General features: G+C 55.0%; 5 protein-coding genes across 5 annotated transcripts; 2 read left to right on the top strand and 3 right to left on the bottom strand.

The window, feature by feature from the left end:
* Positions 1-131: 131 nt before the first annotated feature.
* Positions 132-1151, top strand: CH63R_05415 (Mipc synthase; the record flags this gene model as incomplete). The annotated part of the gene is made up of 1 exon (XM_018300390.1): positions 132-1151. One exon carries the CDS (start codon positions 132-134, stop codon positions 1149-1151), a length of 1020 nt encoding a protein of 339 aa, XP_018158240.1.
* A 951-nt stretch (positions 1152-2102) lies between these two features.
* Positions 2103-4170, bottom strand: CH63R_05414 (Cytochrome P450; the record flags this gene model as incomplete). Its single annotated transcript, XM_018300389.1, has 6 exons — positions 2103-2225; positions 2299-2791; positions 2886-3011; positions 3088-3452; positions 3585-3781; positions 3909-4170. The coding sequence occupies 6 exons, from the start codon at positions 4168-4170 to the stop codon at positions 2103-2105; spliced, it is 1566 nt and encodes a 521-aa protein (XP_018158239.1).
* A 2781-nt stretch (positions 4171-6951) lies between these two features.
* On the bottom strand, positions 6952-8697 carry CH63R_05413 (Sterigmatocystin 8-o-methyltransferase; the record flags this gene model as incomplete). The annotated part of the gene is made up of 3 exons (XM_018300388.1): positions 6952-7488; positions 7627-8202; positions 8299-8697. The coding sequence occupies 3 exons, from the start codon at positions 8695-8697 to the stop codon at positions 6952-6954; spliced, it is 1512 nt and encodes a 503-aa protein (XP_018158238.1).
* Positions 8698-11938: 3241 nt separating this feature from the next.
* Positions 11939-12396, top strand: CH63R_05412 (uncharacterized protein; the record flags this gene model as incomplete). Its single annotated transcript, XM_018300387.1, is given in 2 exon segments — positions 11939-12058; positions 12064-12396. Coding segments are annotated over 2 exon segments (453 nt in total).
* Positions 12397-12933: 537 nt separating this feature from the next.
* CH63R_05411 (putative Alcohol dehydrogenase) lies at positions 12934-13938 on the bottom strand (the record flags this gene model as incomplete). Its single annotated transcript, XM_018300386.1, has 1 exon — positions 12934-13938. One exon carries the CDS (start codon positions 13936-13938, stop codon positions 12934-12936), a length of 1005 nt encoding a protein of 334 aa, XP_018158236.1.
* Between the last annotated feature and the right edge of the window lie 773 nt (positions 13939-14711).

Genomic DNA, 14711 nt, shown 5'->3' with positions numbered 1-14711 from the left:
CTCCTCTGTCCGGCCCTCTCGCTCCTTGAACGATTCATTAAGCCCCTGGAAGAAGGCCTACTGCTATTCATTCTAGCCGATTCATCACTACATTATTCTGTCGGTTCACCAACCGGCCAGCAACTTTCATGATGATTGCCCTCCCTGGCAAAGTCATACTCAGGATCTCTGCAGTCGTGGCAGTGACTCTGATGGTAGCCTTGGTCGTCCACCAACTAAGCTACACAAACGACTTCACCCTCCCGAACCAGTCGATCGATGTCATCAGCCTCTGCGACGACTCAAAACGAAAGTGGGGGGACCTCGGCGAGCCTATCCAATCCTCGATACCGCAAGAACCGATACCCAAGATCGTACATCAGATCTGGAAGAATTCCGACGTCAGCACATATCCGGTGCAAGCCTCCCGTGAGACGTGGGAGAAAACTCTGACGCCCCTTAACTACACCGTCAAGCTGTGGACTGACGACGACGTCCTCAACCTCATCAAGGCCAACTATACCTGGCTACTGTCGACATACGAGGGGTATTCCCAGAACATCCAACGAGCGGACGTGGCGAGACTGATCGTGGTCCACGCCGAGGGGGGCATGTACGCAGACCTCGACGTGTTTCCGCGGTCGACGAAAGAGATGGCATGTCTTCAAGGCCAAGGCCTCCAGGCCATCTTTGCTGCGACCTCCGGGAATCTCGGTGTGAGCAACCACTTCTTCATGGCGCAACGGCAGTCGCCCTTCCTCGAGTGGGCTCTGCAAGAAGCCAAACGCCGCGGCGGCCCGACCTCGAAACGGATCCTGCTCCCATACCTCCGAGTCTTCTGGTCCACGGGGCCGATCATGGTGACGCACGCCTTCCGGCACTACGCGTGGATGTACAGCACGGCACACAGCGGCCTGGCACTGCTGGATGAGGGATACGCGAGGAAGGTGTTTGGCCACGCGGCCGGGCGGTCGTGGCACGGATCGGATGGACAGTTCCTGAACTACGTCTCGGATCATCTGGGGGTCTTGCTATTCTGGACTGCCGTGACTCTGACTGTTGCGGCGTTGAGTGTGATGCTGTTTATCAAGCGGTGCCGTGGGAAGTCGATCGAGTTGATTGCAGGTTGCGGGTCGAGGCTCAGGAGCAAAGAGAGATACACCGAGGTTTAAGATATCTGTGAGAAAGCCTGTTTTAATTTTCGCAGGATGATAAGAAGCCATTCCATTTGTGTTACCTTTGCTGTTCGTCCTTTGCAACCCGCTGATTCCTCCCAAAGACGTTGAAGGAGAACGAATTCGATTCTTGAGTCACAATCTCGACATCCACGTTAAGCCAGACAGGTAAACAAAAGTCAATATAATCGAGTTCTTCGCTTAACACCAGGAACCTATACGCCGGGACCCTCTACCGAAAACTGGGAGCCTGAAGGTTTGGAGGGCTTTCTTTAGCCCACAGGCGCCAGGATTGACTGGGATAATGGTCCTGTAGGTCGCGTTACGCTTTGGTCATCTTTGTCCTCTCTAGATGATCAGAGACGCTGACGGGTAGTCTTCTACGCATCTGTGGCGTCGTCAGTCACGTTGCTACAAAGAAATGTACGCTTCTCCAGGTGAAAGAAGCCATCTCATTGCGCCGAAGAAGCAGTTCGAGAATTGGTCACCGGGCTCCGATGGTTCGGGGATTGGCCTTCACGATCCTGCCACGCCGCCAGAAGTAGCTCCGTCAACGTGAAGAATTGCCTGTGCCCACGATTGATGCCCCCGGAAGCGTTCGTTGAAGTCTTTTTTAGTGTTCAAGACGGTGACTGAATATCAGGCTAAAGACTTCCGTCGTGGCTTTGAGATTGTACCTCGACGGCGATTGCAGGCAGTCCTGAGCCGCGTCGAGAGCCCGTTGTGCTACCCTCCGGTCTCAAGGCGCAAGCAGAATAGTGCAACATCGAGATTCAGTATTTACTCAAGGTATTTGAGTCTGCATGAAAGCTTCTTTGCAAGTCTCCCGTATCGGAAATCGGTAAACTAGTCTGAGCCCGGAGGCCTGGCCGGGTCCTGAGCGGCTAGCCCCCCGGAATGAGGTACGATAGGTTTGTCATTAATGCATTACGTCTACGATTAAGTTGTTTATGGGTTCTTCGGTCTCCTCGTCAATCTGACCCAAAAGTCTCTGGCGACGAAAAAGATGGCGCTAAGAGTCTTGATGGGCTTCTCGGGGTTCATGACAGTGAAGTCGTATCTTCGCAGCAGCTAGTAGGAATCATGTCAGCTTGTGCAACCCCCCCTCCCCCCCCTGTCTACACCTAGACCGAAAGTGACTCACCTCCACAAAGACCTTGTTGAGTTCCATCATGGCGATCGGCTTCCCGAGACACGAGTACTTGCCGTGGCCGAAATGCGTGTCGAGTGCGGCGTTCATCTGCCGGAGCTCATCCTCGCCAGCCGAGAGCCACCGCTCAGGCCGGAAGACATCGGCATCGGGGCCCCAGACCCGCAGTGACCGGCCGACGCCGAAGAAATTCTGCCCGATCTGCGTGCCGCCGGGGACGAAGTAGCCGTTGAGGACGTCACCGCCCTCGGGCGCCTGCTTGAAGCCGAGGCCCGTGACGGGCGGGTAGAAGCGCAGCCCCTCGCGGATGACGGCCTGGAGGTAGGGGAGCTTGAGGGCCTCGGCGTTGGTGATCGGGGAGCTGATGGCGCCGGCTGCGGATGCGTCGTCGATTTCCTGCTGGAGCCGGCGGTAGGCGACGGGGTTGTTGATGAGGCAGAGCAGTGTCATGCGCATCGCTTGCGCCGCCGAGTTCGTGCCGGCGATCCTACCAGAGGAGAATGAGCGGTCGGTTCATGAAGCAGTAGCGCCGAGAGTAAGAGAGCAAGAGAGCAAGAGAGCGAGAGATAACTGGGACTGACATGTGGATGTAAACAAGCTGGATGAGCTCGTCACGACTGAGACCCTGGTTGATAAAGGACTGCATCATGTCCTTTTGCGGGCTTGCGCCCGGCTGAAGCCTCATCTCGGCGTAGTTCCTGGCAAACCTGTGCGCCATGCCATGTCAACGTTTGCGCTGATCACTAACAGCAAAAAGGGTCGCGCCGTGAAAGGTGCACTCACCCCATCAGGCGGCCAAAGCCGACTTGGTCGCCCTCTTTGGGCAGCATCAAACGGAAGGGCCATTTGTGGACGAGGCGGCCGAGCCAGGGCAACACGGAGACGACGTTCATGACGGGCAGAGACGACTCGTTGATCTCGATGTAGCGGAACAGGTCGCGATCCTCGGCCAGGAAGCCAAAGGCGCCGCCAAAGGAGACGTCGCCGATGGCGTCGAGAGCGAAGAACTGCGTCTTCTCGGCGAGGTCCAGCGGCCGGAACTCGGAGTCGGTGGAGACGTAGTGCTGGTCGATGAGGCGGATGAAGTTGGCGAGCTGGCGGTTGATGCCGCTCTCGAAGCCGAAGCCGTCCGTCTTTTTGTTGGTGTACTGTGTATGAGGAGGCCATGGTCAGCTGGCTATTTTGTCTTGGAACGCAAAAGTCGTAGTTGTGCCACCGGCTGATAAAAGGATGGAAGAACATCAACGCTGGTAATGGCAAAGGGGCTGGCGACGACTTACCGCCGGAGCCATGCGGGCCCTCATGGCTTTATGCTCGTTCTCGTCCCGCATCGAGACGATGTTGTCGACGCCCGGGGTGATGCGGCCGGAATCGTAAAAGTCGCCCTTTGTGTACGGCGAGCGGACGGCCGACATCCTGCGCAGCGAGTCCGGGTCTGTACAGAGGAGCTCATTCGGCCCTATGCGCGCGAGGGGGCCTGCGATTCGATGATCAGCGTTCTTGGCTCTCTCCAGTGTCTCTGTCTAGTCTCTAGTCCTGACCAAGTGATCAAGAGAAGAGGGGGGGGGGAAAGCCTGTTGTGATGTGCCAGGCGACTAACTCACCGTACTCCCTGGCGATGTCGTTTAAGTGCTCGTGGTATGTGCCCCCAACGGCCTTCTTCAGCTGCCACAAGACCGAGACAGAGGCGAGGAATGGCCCGGGGATCTTGCGCAGCCGGTACCACGACCGGAACTCCCACACGAAGAACGCGGTGACGGCGGCCAGGCCGACCAGCTTGGCCATCAGCACGCCCGGCGCGTTGGAACAGGATGCATAGCCGGGGTCGCCAACGGCCTCGGCGAGCGAGTGCAACCCCCCTGCCATCTCTTCCCAACCGGGTTGCGTTGTTCTCTTGCTCCCCTTGTCCCTCCCGTTGGACCCTTCTTCTTGTCTCGGCAGCTTAAGCAGCTGGAGAGCCAAGCTCCTCAATTCGCCAGTTAGGGAGGGAGGGGGCTCTTCGCTCCCTGGCAGCTGCGCCGTGGAACGTCACAAAGGACGCAGGGGAAGTGGAAGCGGTTGTGGGCCGTCAATGGCGCATGTTTGGGGCCGTTGGTTCACTCGTCTCGTTTGAGGTGGTTCCCTCTAACTTGCTTTTCGTCTCGGTCCGCTCCCGCTTCCAAATACCGCCTGGCCGGGTTTCTGTTGTCTCGAATAGAAATTGACCGCCAAATTCTCCAAGTCCTCGAGTCGGAGTCCTGTGTCGTGGTTTGTTGTCTCGCTTGTTGCCTTGCGCCTTTGTTGATTGCCGTTTATGGTTTCCCTATCCTTGTTTTCTGTCACTTCTCGTTCTTCGCGGACCCGACAGCTCGGTAACGGAGGGGCGTGTGTATGTGTGTGTGTGGATGAGGCACAGCAGTTTGGGTCCGTAGCGTCGGGACCGAGCAAGATTCGATAGGCAAAACACCAAACGTTTTTGCGGAAGACGGCGGCGTGTGAGGGGACAGCCAGTAATGACAAGCGACAAAGTGTGGAAGAGAGCCAAAGCCCCGAAGGAGGATTTGGGGGAGCGGGAACGAGCTTCACTTTATCGACGGATGCGACTTTAGGTTTAGGTGAGCGCTTACAAGACCCAAAGGTGAAGAAGGAGACACTGTTCCAGGAAGACTAAAACAAGGAGGGTGAGCCGAGAACAAGCCAGGGTCGAGCTGAGGACGTGGGCTTGCACTAATAGAGATGGCATGGCACGCTAAGGTGAAGCAGGTGAGAAAGGATGCAGACGACGGCATGGCGGCGTTCCGGGCTCTCTCTCTCTCTCTCTCCCTCTCCCTCTCCCTCTCCCTCTCTCCATCTCACCTGGCTTTGCCGAACCGAGTGTGGCGACTGACTGACTGACCCTATGTATGTGGGCGGCGAGCAGACTAGGGAATGCCTTGTAGCCGACCGAAGACACCCCATGTTTAGTGCAGTACCGGAGGCTTGGTGATGAGATGAGACGGTGGCTGGACCGGCCTGCGTGAGGAGTGAGACTCTACGACTGTGGTATGAATAGAGAGGGGACTAAGATACCAAGGCAACACCTCCAGCCTCTACCTAGGCGACAGGCTGGCGAGATAAATGAATACCTTTGTTATCATTCTCCATATGTCTGTCTCATTTCTTTGTTTCTGCCGGGCTGGCCCACCCCCAGACGGAACACCTTTACCTGCAGAAGGCCAGGTCTAGAGGGACAGTGAGACTCTTACCCAGGGAATCAGACTACCTTACCGACTGCATATGCATGTTGACCACGCGGGCTACCGTATGCTAGCTAGCTGCTGTCGACAACGCCATGCGTTCTCACCGGCCATCCCATCCCATCCAGTCCTAACCCATCCCATTCGGCGCCTTGGGTTCTCTTTTTTTTTGGGGGGGGGGGGGGGGGGGTTCTAGCTCATTGCCGTTTGGTCCAAAGTCCCTCATTCGCAGCACCATCTCTCAACCGACATGATGATGTTACATAGGTACGGTACTGCCACCCTCTCCTTGCCAGTTCGTCCGGTCCCCTAAACCTGTTCCATGCCCGGGTGCATTGACGACTGCGCTAGAGCGGCGCCGGTCTATTTGACCATGTTTGTTCCCTATATCCTTGCTCAGCGCCGACCTTCCAATCACCATGTTGTTCTGCATCAGCCGGCATCTTTTGGGTCACTTGTCCCCCAAGGCCCCTGGTCCAGGCGGTCCGACCTTGTTTGCGTTCAATCTTCGGCGGCCGGGAGTGGTGGGCCTGCGGGCATCTTCATGCCTCCCATCAGATGCTTACAGCACACCCCTGTCTCTCCACTAGGTAATAGTTAGCTGAGCTGCATGACCTCATCCTTCTCATGCAGAAGTCTTCTAGGGATTCTCGTCGTGCTCGCAAGTGTATTATAAACCATGAATGCCAGGCTCAGCATGCCAAGCAGAGACTTATCAACAGTTTTCAGCGCGGCCTTCGCTTTAAATATACCCTAAAAAAAAACAACAAGAGATCAACACCACCACACGCGAATTTTACAATGCGAGTTATCCTCGAGAAGTGCCTTCGTCTCCCGATCGGCCGCACACGGCGTGAAAACCATCACGACCTCGACCAGGCGACTGGATAGCACCTAATGGCAAAAATATGGACGATCAGGGAATCGAACCCTGGACCTACCGCATGCTAAGCGGTCATTATACCACTAAACCAATCGCCCATGTGGATGATCTAGCCCGGACTTGAACCGGAGACCTTCAGTGTGGCAGACGGGAGCGGTGAGACTCTCGAGCTGTTAGACTGACGTGATAACCAACTACACCACCAGACCATGTTATTTGATGACACAGCTGCCGCAAAGAAGATACTTAGACCTCTGTGTGTGCAACAGAGTGGGCTCTGGAGGGTATTGCGATGCGCAAGGGTGGAGATGCAGGGGAACTTTTGTGTTGGTAGCTTGGCGTTATGGGACATGCAGGGTGACGGGTCCGTCCAAGTCGAAGGGTGTTCCGAGTTGACCCATAGACTCTCAAGGTGTCATGTGTCAGATGCCACAGGTTAGATGCTCGCTCAGTCACGGCCGGGTGTTGAGATAGTACTGAAATCTTCATTCATTCATCTGCTTTCCTAAGTCTGATATCATAATACCCGCCGTAAACAAACGAAGCACCTCAACCGCGCCAGACGGCCTCGATAATGACAAAGAACGACAGCGGGTTGGCCTCGACGCGCTTCAGCTCGTACCTCTCGTCCGCCTTCTTGAACAGCTGCCTCCACGCGTCGACGGGCCGCTCCTTGGCGCTGAACAGGGCCATCATCCGCAGGTCCGTCGAGGTGCCCATCTGCTGGATCGACTTGGGCAGCGCCGCCGCCGCCGCCGCGTTCTCCTCGACGTCGCCCTGCTTCCCGACGTAGTCGATGAAGAGCACCTTGGCGCCCGGCCGCAGGGCCGGCCTCAAGCCCTGGAGGATCTTGACCGACTCCGCGTCGGGCCAGTCGTGGAGGATCAGCTTGATCATGTACAGGTCCGCCTGCAGAGGCTGAGGCTCGAAGAAGCTGTGCGCCTGGAAGGCGACGCGGCCCTTGAGCTCCTCGGGGATGTTCTTGTCGAAGGAGGACTGGCAGTTGGGCAGGTCCTGCACCGTGATCTTGAGGTTGGGGAAGTTCTTGGCCAGCACGAAGCTGTCGTGGCCCCCGGATCCGCCGAGCTGAAGATACCCGAGTTAGTCTCTTTGCTTTGCTTTGCTTGCTTGCTTCTTCTACCACCAAAGTTGGGTGGGACATTTTTGGGAGGAACCCCAAAAGGAAAGAGAAGGATGATAATGAGGAAAAAAGGGAAAACTCACGTCAACGACGCTGAGGTCACCGGCGGCCTTCCAGTCGTAGGCGGTGTTCACGAGGCCCTCGAGCCGGAAGATCTCCTTGATGTAGTTCATGAACTGCACAAAGTTCCTCTGGCGCCAGCCCTTGTTCTCGCCCTCGCCGTCGTTCTCAAGCAGCTCCCACGAGTTGCCGTACCCGCCGCAGAGCGCGCCCGAGTGGTACAGCGCGAACGCCGTCTCGCTCATGTCCTCCCTCAGCTCCGTCCGCCCGCGCTGGAACTTCTCGAGCGCCGCGTGCAGCACCGTCATCGGCGGGCCCGCGTCGTTCATGAGCGCCGCGACCAGCGCCCGGAGGCCGCCGTTCTTGGCGAGCGCCGCCGACCGCGCCGTGTGCCGCACACGCGTCGTCAGGGGCTTGGTGGGGTCCGTCTCCTCGAAGATGCGCAGTGTGTAGGCGTGCTCGAGGACGCGGTGCACCACTTCTTCCGGCAGGTCGGTGTGCTTCGCGATGTCGGCGTACGAGGCCGAGCCTTCGAGGGGCACGACGGACCAGAAGTCAAAGTGGTTGAGGATGTTGAGCGCAGTGGCATCGGGCATGCACTTGGTAAAACGTTAGAACATTTGTCACCAGCAGTTGGGATGACAATCCGTGGCAGCACGGCAGAAGGACAGCGTGGGCGAGGGGAAAATCCTTACGTTGTGGGTGTAGTTGAAGATACTCTCGCTCGGCCCCGAGACCAGGTACGAGAGATCCGTCGCCGCGTCCAGCAGCTTCTGGCGCAGGAGGAACGCCTCCGACGTGAGGCCGTCGTAGCTCGTCACACTGTCGGCGGCAAACGTGGGCTGGGGGATCTTGTTCTCGCCCAGGAAGCGCGTGAACTCGGCCGAGAGCTCGCTGATCTTGGCCGCGAGGTCGTTGATTGTGGGCTGAGGCGCAGCCATTTTGGAAGACAAATAAGAACTGAAAGGGGTATCTACGAAAGCAGAAGCAGACATTTCCGAATGGAAGAGTGTGTGAGAAGGAACGTCATCTACCGCGAGGGAGCTCCCGGGGGTGACTGGTCCCTTTATTTCCTCGCTGCCACCATCCTTCATCGCCGGAGTCGGCCGGGGACACGTACTTCTCTCTTCATCCTCCTGCCCAGAAGGACTGTTTGCTGGATTCCCCGTCCCGCCCGGCGGCTAATTCACCTTGTCGCCTTGACCTGTCTCGCAGCGTTAGGTAATTAAACCGAGCAGATGCTGTAACACCACGGCCGAAAGACTCGTGATGGCGGGGTTGCGTGATGGAGAATGCAACGCACACCGCAGATCAGATAAGATTATCTTATCCATCTCCGTGCTGTCGTACAAAGGGTTACCCCTCCTCGCCAAGCCGCTAAGGGGGGTCGTGGAGCCAGGAGAGGAAGTTCGAGTGCCGTCGGGACTCAAGAGTCGTGAGCTTTACGCTTGAGCTTCATGGGCCCCAACTAACGGGCTTACCCATCGACGAAGTCACCGTTTCCTTTGACAAAACTTGGCCAGCATTTATCGTTTGATACATTCTCCTGATAGGTATTATAAATCTTGAGTATTCAAAGTGAGCCATGGTGGGAATAACCTTTATGGTTGTGAGCTTTGAGAAATCAGCCTAGCATCACGAGACGTTCGTTTCGGCAGGCTATCCTGTCGGCATGCTCCATTGCTTGCCCCTCCCAAGTACCCTCTTTTCTATGCTCCATGCGTTGTGGAGGCCAAACCTGCACGACGCCGCTGTCTGGTATGGGTATATCCGATGGGTCTCTGAACCGACCCGTCTCGGCGTTGTAGCTGCGCATGCCTTTGCCGCTGGCCGATAGCTTGCGATAGGCTCGGCTTGAGGTATTTTTTGCAAGGTTTATGTAGACCAATAAAGTGCAGCTAGCCCGTCGCATTATGTGCGATGATGTCCCTTGTTATAATGAGGTCACCCCAATGTTCGGTAGTTCCCGGCCCTGGGCCCTGACTTTGCACTGGGCCTGTCTCCGGGTCTCCGGAGCTCCTCGGGCCCCGAATATTTGGTTAAAGTGGCCAGCGGACACAGCTTTCATTTAGACTTAATTGTAGCACTGACTCATTGCTTCTGGACACATTCGTCGGGATGTGAGCGAGAGTGTCAAATCGATGCTGCGTCTCCAGGCAGTGTTTGTGCCAGAAATGGCCTTGGTGGACAGAGTCATGTGAAATGTTACTTAGTGGTATAGTTTAATCCACCAAAAGGATCTTGGCCAAACTATAAATGAATTCCCTGCCAGAGTTTCCGTTGTTAAAGCCTGCACGGAGCTTTCCAGTTCCCGAGCGCCCAGTTCCAGTTCGATTCCCCGAGTGTTCTTCAGACAGAATAGAACCCGTCGGCCAACGTCCCGACTCCGGGGCCAGCTTGGCCTCCCGGAGTGGTCGAGTTGAGGAGGAGGATATCCGTGTCGGATGCCGCCCCATGCTTGTTGAGCCCACCACACCAGGACTGGAGGTGCGGGCTTCCCCTTCCTCCAATACCTCCAAAGCAGGGATGCTCGGCAAGTTTGCCAACATTACATTCCCGACCGCCTTCCTTGCAAACCCTTTGAATGGAGCTACAAGTCGCGCCCTCCTGCTCCCCTGCGACTAGCATACCGAAAGCATTCAAAACTAATCCACTCTCGGTCTCATCATGTGCGGTCCTCCCCCAGTGGAACCAAATGGCTCCCGAAACGCCGTGACCCGGCCGATCAAAGCGGGCTCGTTCTTCTACCATCAAAGGACATTGGCTCGGTTACGAACGCGTCCCGGGGTTAAGCTATCTACCCTATCACGATGCTGTGGTATCTGTACAAGGAGTTCCACTCTCAGACCTCAGCACTTACTATCAGAGGCCTTTCCGGTTGCCTCATTTTCGCCAAGTAACCAGTACCACATGGTCACACTGGGTTACTATCTGTGCTTTGGTCATGTGTTGAATGAATAACATGATCTCCTCATAGTTGCATGACCCCAGATTTGATGAGAAAATCCTGTTCTTTGGGATCTATGGCTCAAAGAGGCTCAGCTATAGATATCGGTTGACGGAACCGACTTGACATTCGAAACAGGGCTTTGGCCTAGCAGCACAACTGGGATAGGAAAGAAGACTGTAAGTGATGTAATGAAGCCGGTTCTTTTTTGTTTTAGAAATTAATGAGAGGCATAGACTTATTGAATGGCATGATAAATCTTTGTGTATCTAAGCGACAATCGGGTATCTCAATGATGAAGCCCTCGATCTGGCTAATTCTCCGGCCGAACTTGGCGCCACTGCCGGTAACGTCTGGTATCCTCAATCTCAACAGGTTAGCAGTGAGACTCCTGAACTGTCTCTGAATGGATATGTGTAGCAGGGTTAGCTCCGGCGAAGTTTCCGAACGAAGATACCCCCGGGCTAGTAGCGGTGTCTCTATCTCAAGTCGGGCTTCTCCCGACATCGACTAGATTACTAGCGGGTCCATAGATGATACTAGAATCTTGGGTGTGCTTTGTTGTCCCGAGGCCTTTACTTGATGAATGGTGCGGACGATTCTCGGAAGACACGATGTAGATGAGTTTCGAGTCTTGAATCAGATAATCATTCTACACAGGCCGAAAGACAGGGCAGAAAGAAGGCCCTCTCCAAAATTACCATTAAAGTCCATGGACTCCGTCAAATAAACGCCTCAAGATCTGATCGGAAGAGCGGGAGGACAGGCCGTGATGAAAATTCTGCATCTTAAAGCTTCCTAACTCCCCGAGATCCCACATTTGACTCCACGTCTGTAACTTGGGCACGGAAGACAGGAGTTTCCCACGTGCCCCTATGATGATTGTTCAGGGATTCAGACGGATTCGCCCTCACCACGTGGCCCAACGATGAGAACGTCCTTGGTCCTCATTGATCCGCAAAGGCCCTCACGAGCATTGGTCGACTTCAACTGTCTTACCTTTTGACGCGGAAACAGAATGGTTGGGAGATTGAGAAAACTTTCCGGATAAATGCTCATGGGGCACCGCCGACTGAAAGGGGGATGGTTGAGAAAAATTAAGATGGTCCGCGTAGAACCAGTAGTCGATGGAGTTCATGATGGAAGTAGCTGAGTAGATAGGATTCCTAGCAGCAGTGCCTACTTGAACAGGCGTCAGGATTCGTTATCCGGATGGACCGAGGATGGGCACGGAAGATGAAGGGAAACTGCCTGGACATACTTGTGGGAAGGCTTACAAAAAGAAAATGTTCCATTTTTGGCATCATCAACTATCCTCGCACATGTCCCATCACTAGTAGTGCTTGCATTGCACCATCATTAGGAGCAGCTTGCGTGAGCACTGCTCGATGATTGACGCCCTTGTCGTCTTTCTTAAGCTCTTGTTGATTCAGTTCGACCTGGTCTGCTACGAGTGCGACAAGCAGTACGTATGGGTATCCCGCAGGGACGAGCCCAAAACAGCCAGGGTAAGGCATCTTTGCGTTCGCTCTACGCCTACTTCATCGACAAGGAGCTGGCCGACATCGGGGCCAAGACGGCCAAGTTCGCTCAGGATGCCAGGAAGGAGTTCGAAAACAAGTGGGACAGGATGAGCTCGGCCAAGATAGAGGGGAGAGACGATGCCTTTGAGAATTCCAAGGGTCACGACAGTTGGTGCACCGCCAAGAAGCTCAAGTTCCCACGCCCGTCCGTAACCCAAGGCGCGTCGGTGTATGGCGCTTACGGGTGGAAGGGTGTCACACACCTGACGCGGCAAACAAGAACTCGAGCATCGGTTTTCCGATCAAGATCACTGAGACACTAGAGCGTGAGTTGGCAATCATAATTCTGGGGTCATTCTGGGTACGTGAAGCATACATGGGGGCGCTACCGATTGTGTTTCGATATCGGTACAACCCGTCACAGGTTAGCCCCCCAGTGATGTAGTGCCACACATCCATGGCCACCAGTCTACCTGTTGAGTCTAGGTCAGCCCCCCTCCGCCCCCCCCTCTTGCCCCCATATCAATGTGTCATGCACCCAGTGATGACTCCTTTCCAGCAGTTTAGATAGATAGGAAGCTTATGTTCCCCGGGCTTCTACCTTCGCTCTATCTCCTCGTGTTCCTAACGGGAATATCATGTTTTGTTGACAGAAACACAAATCATGGGGTGACGGAGGAATAATGCCTCATAAGAAACTCGATCCATTCCATGACCGAGTAGCTAATCTTTCTTTCCGAGAGCCATCGCCACTGTGACTGTAGAATTGTAGCGAAACACCAATAGGCTGAGATGCACAAATGAGTACCCCTGCAATGAATTCACTAATATTGCCTAAGTAATCTACAGAGTACAGCATGTCAAATTGCCACTAGCCGTTCAAGCTTGATCTCACTCTTGGACGGATCAGTATACAACCGTCCAATAGCTTCGCCCCTCTCAAGACGTTTCAGTTCGTTTGGTAGGTTGCTAAACGGGATCTCTTCGATGTCAGGTTTAATGATCCCATCAGCGACCAGCTGCATCGCTTCTTTGACCTCCTCGGTCGAAGACCCGACACAGCCTACAAGTCGCACGCCGAGGGTAACGAAGGAGTGTGTGTCCAGAGTGGCCTCCTTCTTGGACAGTCCAACCAAGACAACCTTTCCGCCGGCTTTGACAGCCTTGGCAGCTCCGGCAGTCGTCGTGCCTACACCGGCAAAGTCGAACACCACGTCAAACTTGACTCCCGGAAAGTCGTCCATCGTCCTGCCGCAGCAGTGGGCGCCGGACTTCAGCGCTACGGGGAATTTACGGCGGTGTAGATCGACCCCGTACACCTTGGCGCCGAGGTGAAACGCGATCTGGACGGCCGAGAGACCCAAGCCGCCCAGACCGATGATTGCGACCCTTGACGACTTTGATATCTGGCCTTCAGTAACGACAGCGTGGTACGCCGTTGCCACGGCGTCGGTGGCGACCGCCGCCTGCGCAAACGTGATGCCGTCAGGCATGGGCAGTGTCTTCCATTCATCGAGTAACACAAACTCGGCGAAGCCGCCGTCACGCCCGATGCCGGGGCTTTGGACAACGTCTCCGATCTCTGCTGGGTGCTTGGTCGTGATCACCGCCACAACGGAATCCCCGACGGCGAACTTGGACACGCCGGGACCGCACTCAGCGACCACGCCGGCGATCTCATGGCCAAGAGTCATCGGTCGGTTCCAGAAAAAGGTGTTGTCCAGGCCGGATATGATGTTGCAATCAGTGTGGCAGAGCCCGGCTGCCTTGATTTGAACAAGGAGTTGGCTCTCCCCGGGAACCGGCACGGGAAGCTCTCGGTGTTCGAGGCCCTTGGCCGGGCTTGAGAATTGGTAGGATTTCATTCTTTGTAACTTGATGTTGCTTATTTCAAGATGTTCAGGGCAAGAATATCTAAGAAAGCAAGGGGTCCTGATTCACGAGGAGTGGAATGATGTATCAGGGTGTCTTGTTATGCTTGGATACGCCTGATAGTTGTGCGATGCTTTTTTTGGTATTAAATATCAGAACTATTGATGTGCTTGATACAATCGAGACACAGGTTGGTATCTTTATATCAGCGAGCTCTTTGCAGTCGCTTTGTTGATTAGCTATCCGGAAGGGCCGAATCAACCTCGGGATTACTCTCGCGGGATGGAACGAACGTGCTGTTCAGTGCCCATAGAACATTCGGTAACTTTGCTAGTGCCGTCCCCGTCGCGACGCTCTTAAGCTGGTAAGTCCAATCGATGCTGTCTACACCTGAGGCTGCCTTCGACGTACTGCACCTGGTGTGATTACTGATTACCCCACGGTCTTTCTGTTCGCCGCAACTGATGTCACTACAAGGTTCTGGAGACGGGTGCAGATCACCGACCGTCCGTTTGAGTAATCATTTCTGGAGTTCTTCACGGCTTAGTCAAGAGACCGAGTCTCCGTGACCCGAGCTCAAGTAACATCTTCTCATGCACGTTGCCAGTCACCAAACCACCACAGTGACAAGAGACGAAAATACAGAGGATCGGGGAGGATCATATATCAAAATATAGACGGAGGAATGGGAAAGCATCTTGACCGAAGTGGTTCAACTTATAAGAACTACGGGACCACCTCGTGGAAGACGGAACAGAGTATCTTC

The sequence above is a fragment of the Colletotrichum higginsianum genome, chromosome 4 (genome assembly GCF_001672515.1).
Source record: "Colletotrichum higginsianum IMI 349063 chromosome 4, whole genome shotgun sequence".
NCBI lineage: Eukaryota > Fungi > Ascomycota > Sordariomycetes > Glomerellales > Glomerellaceae > Colletotrichum > Colletotrichum higginsianum.
This window is presented reverse-complemented; position numbering and strand designations above follow the sequence as displayed.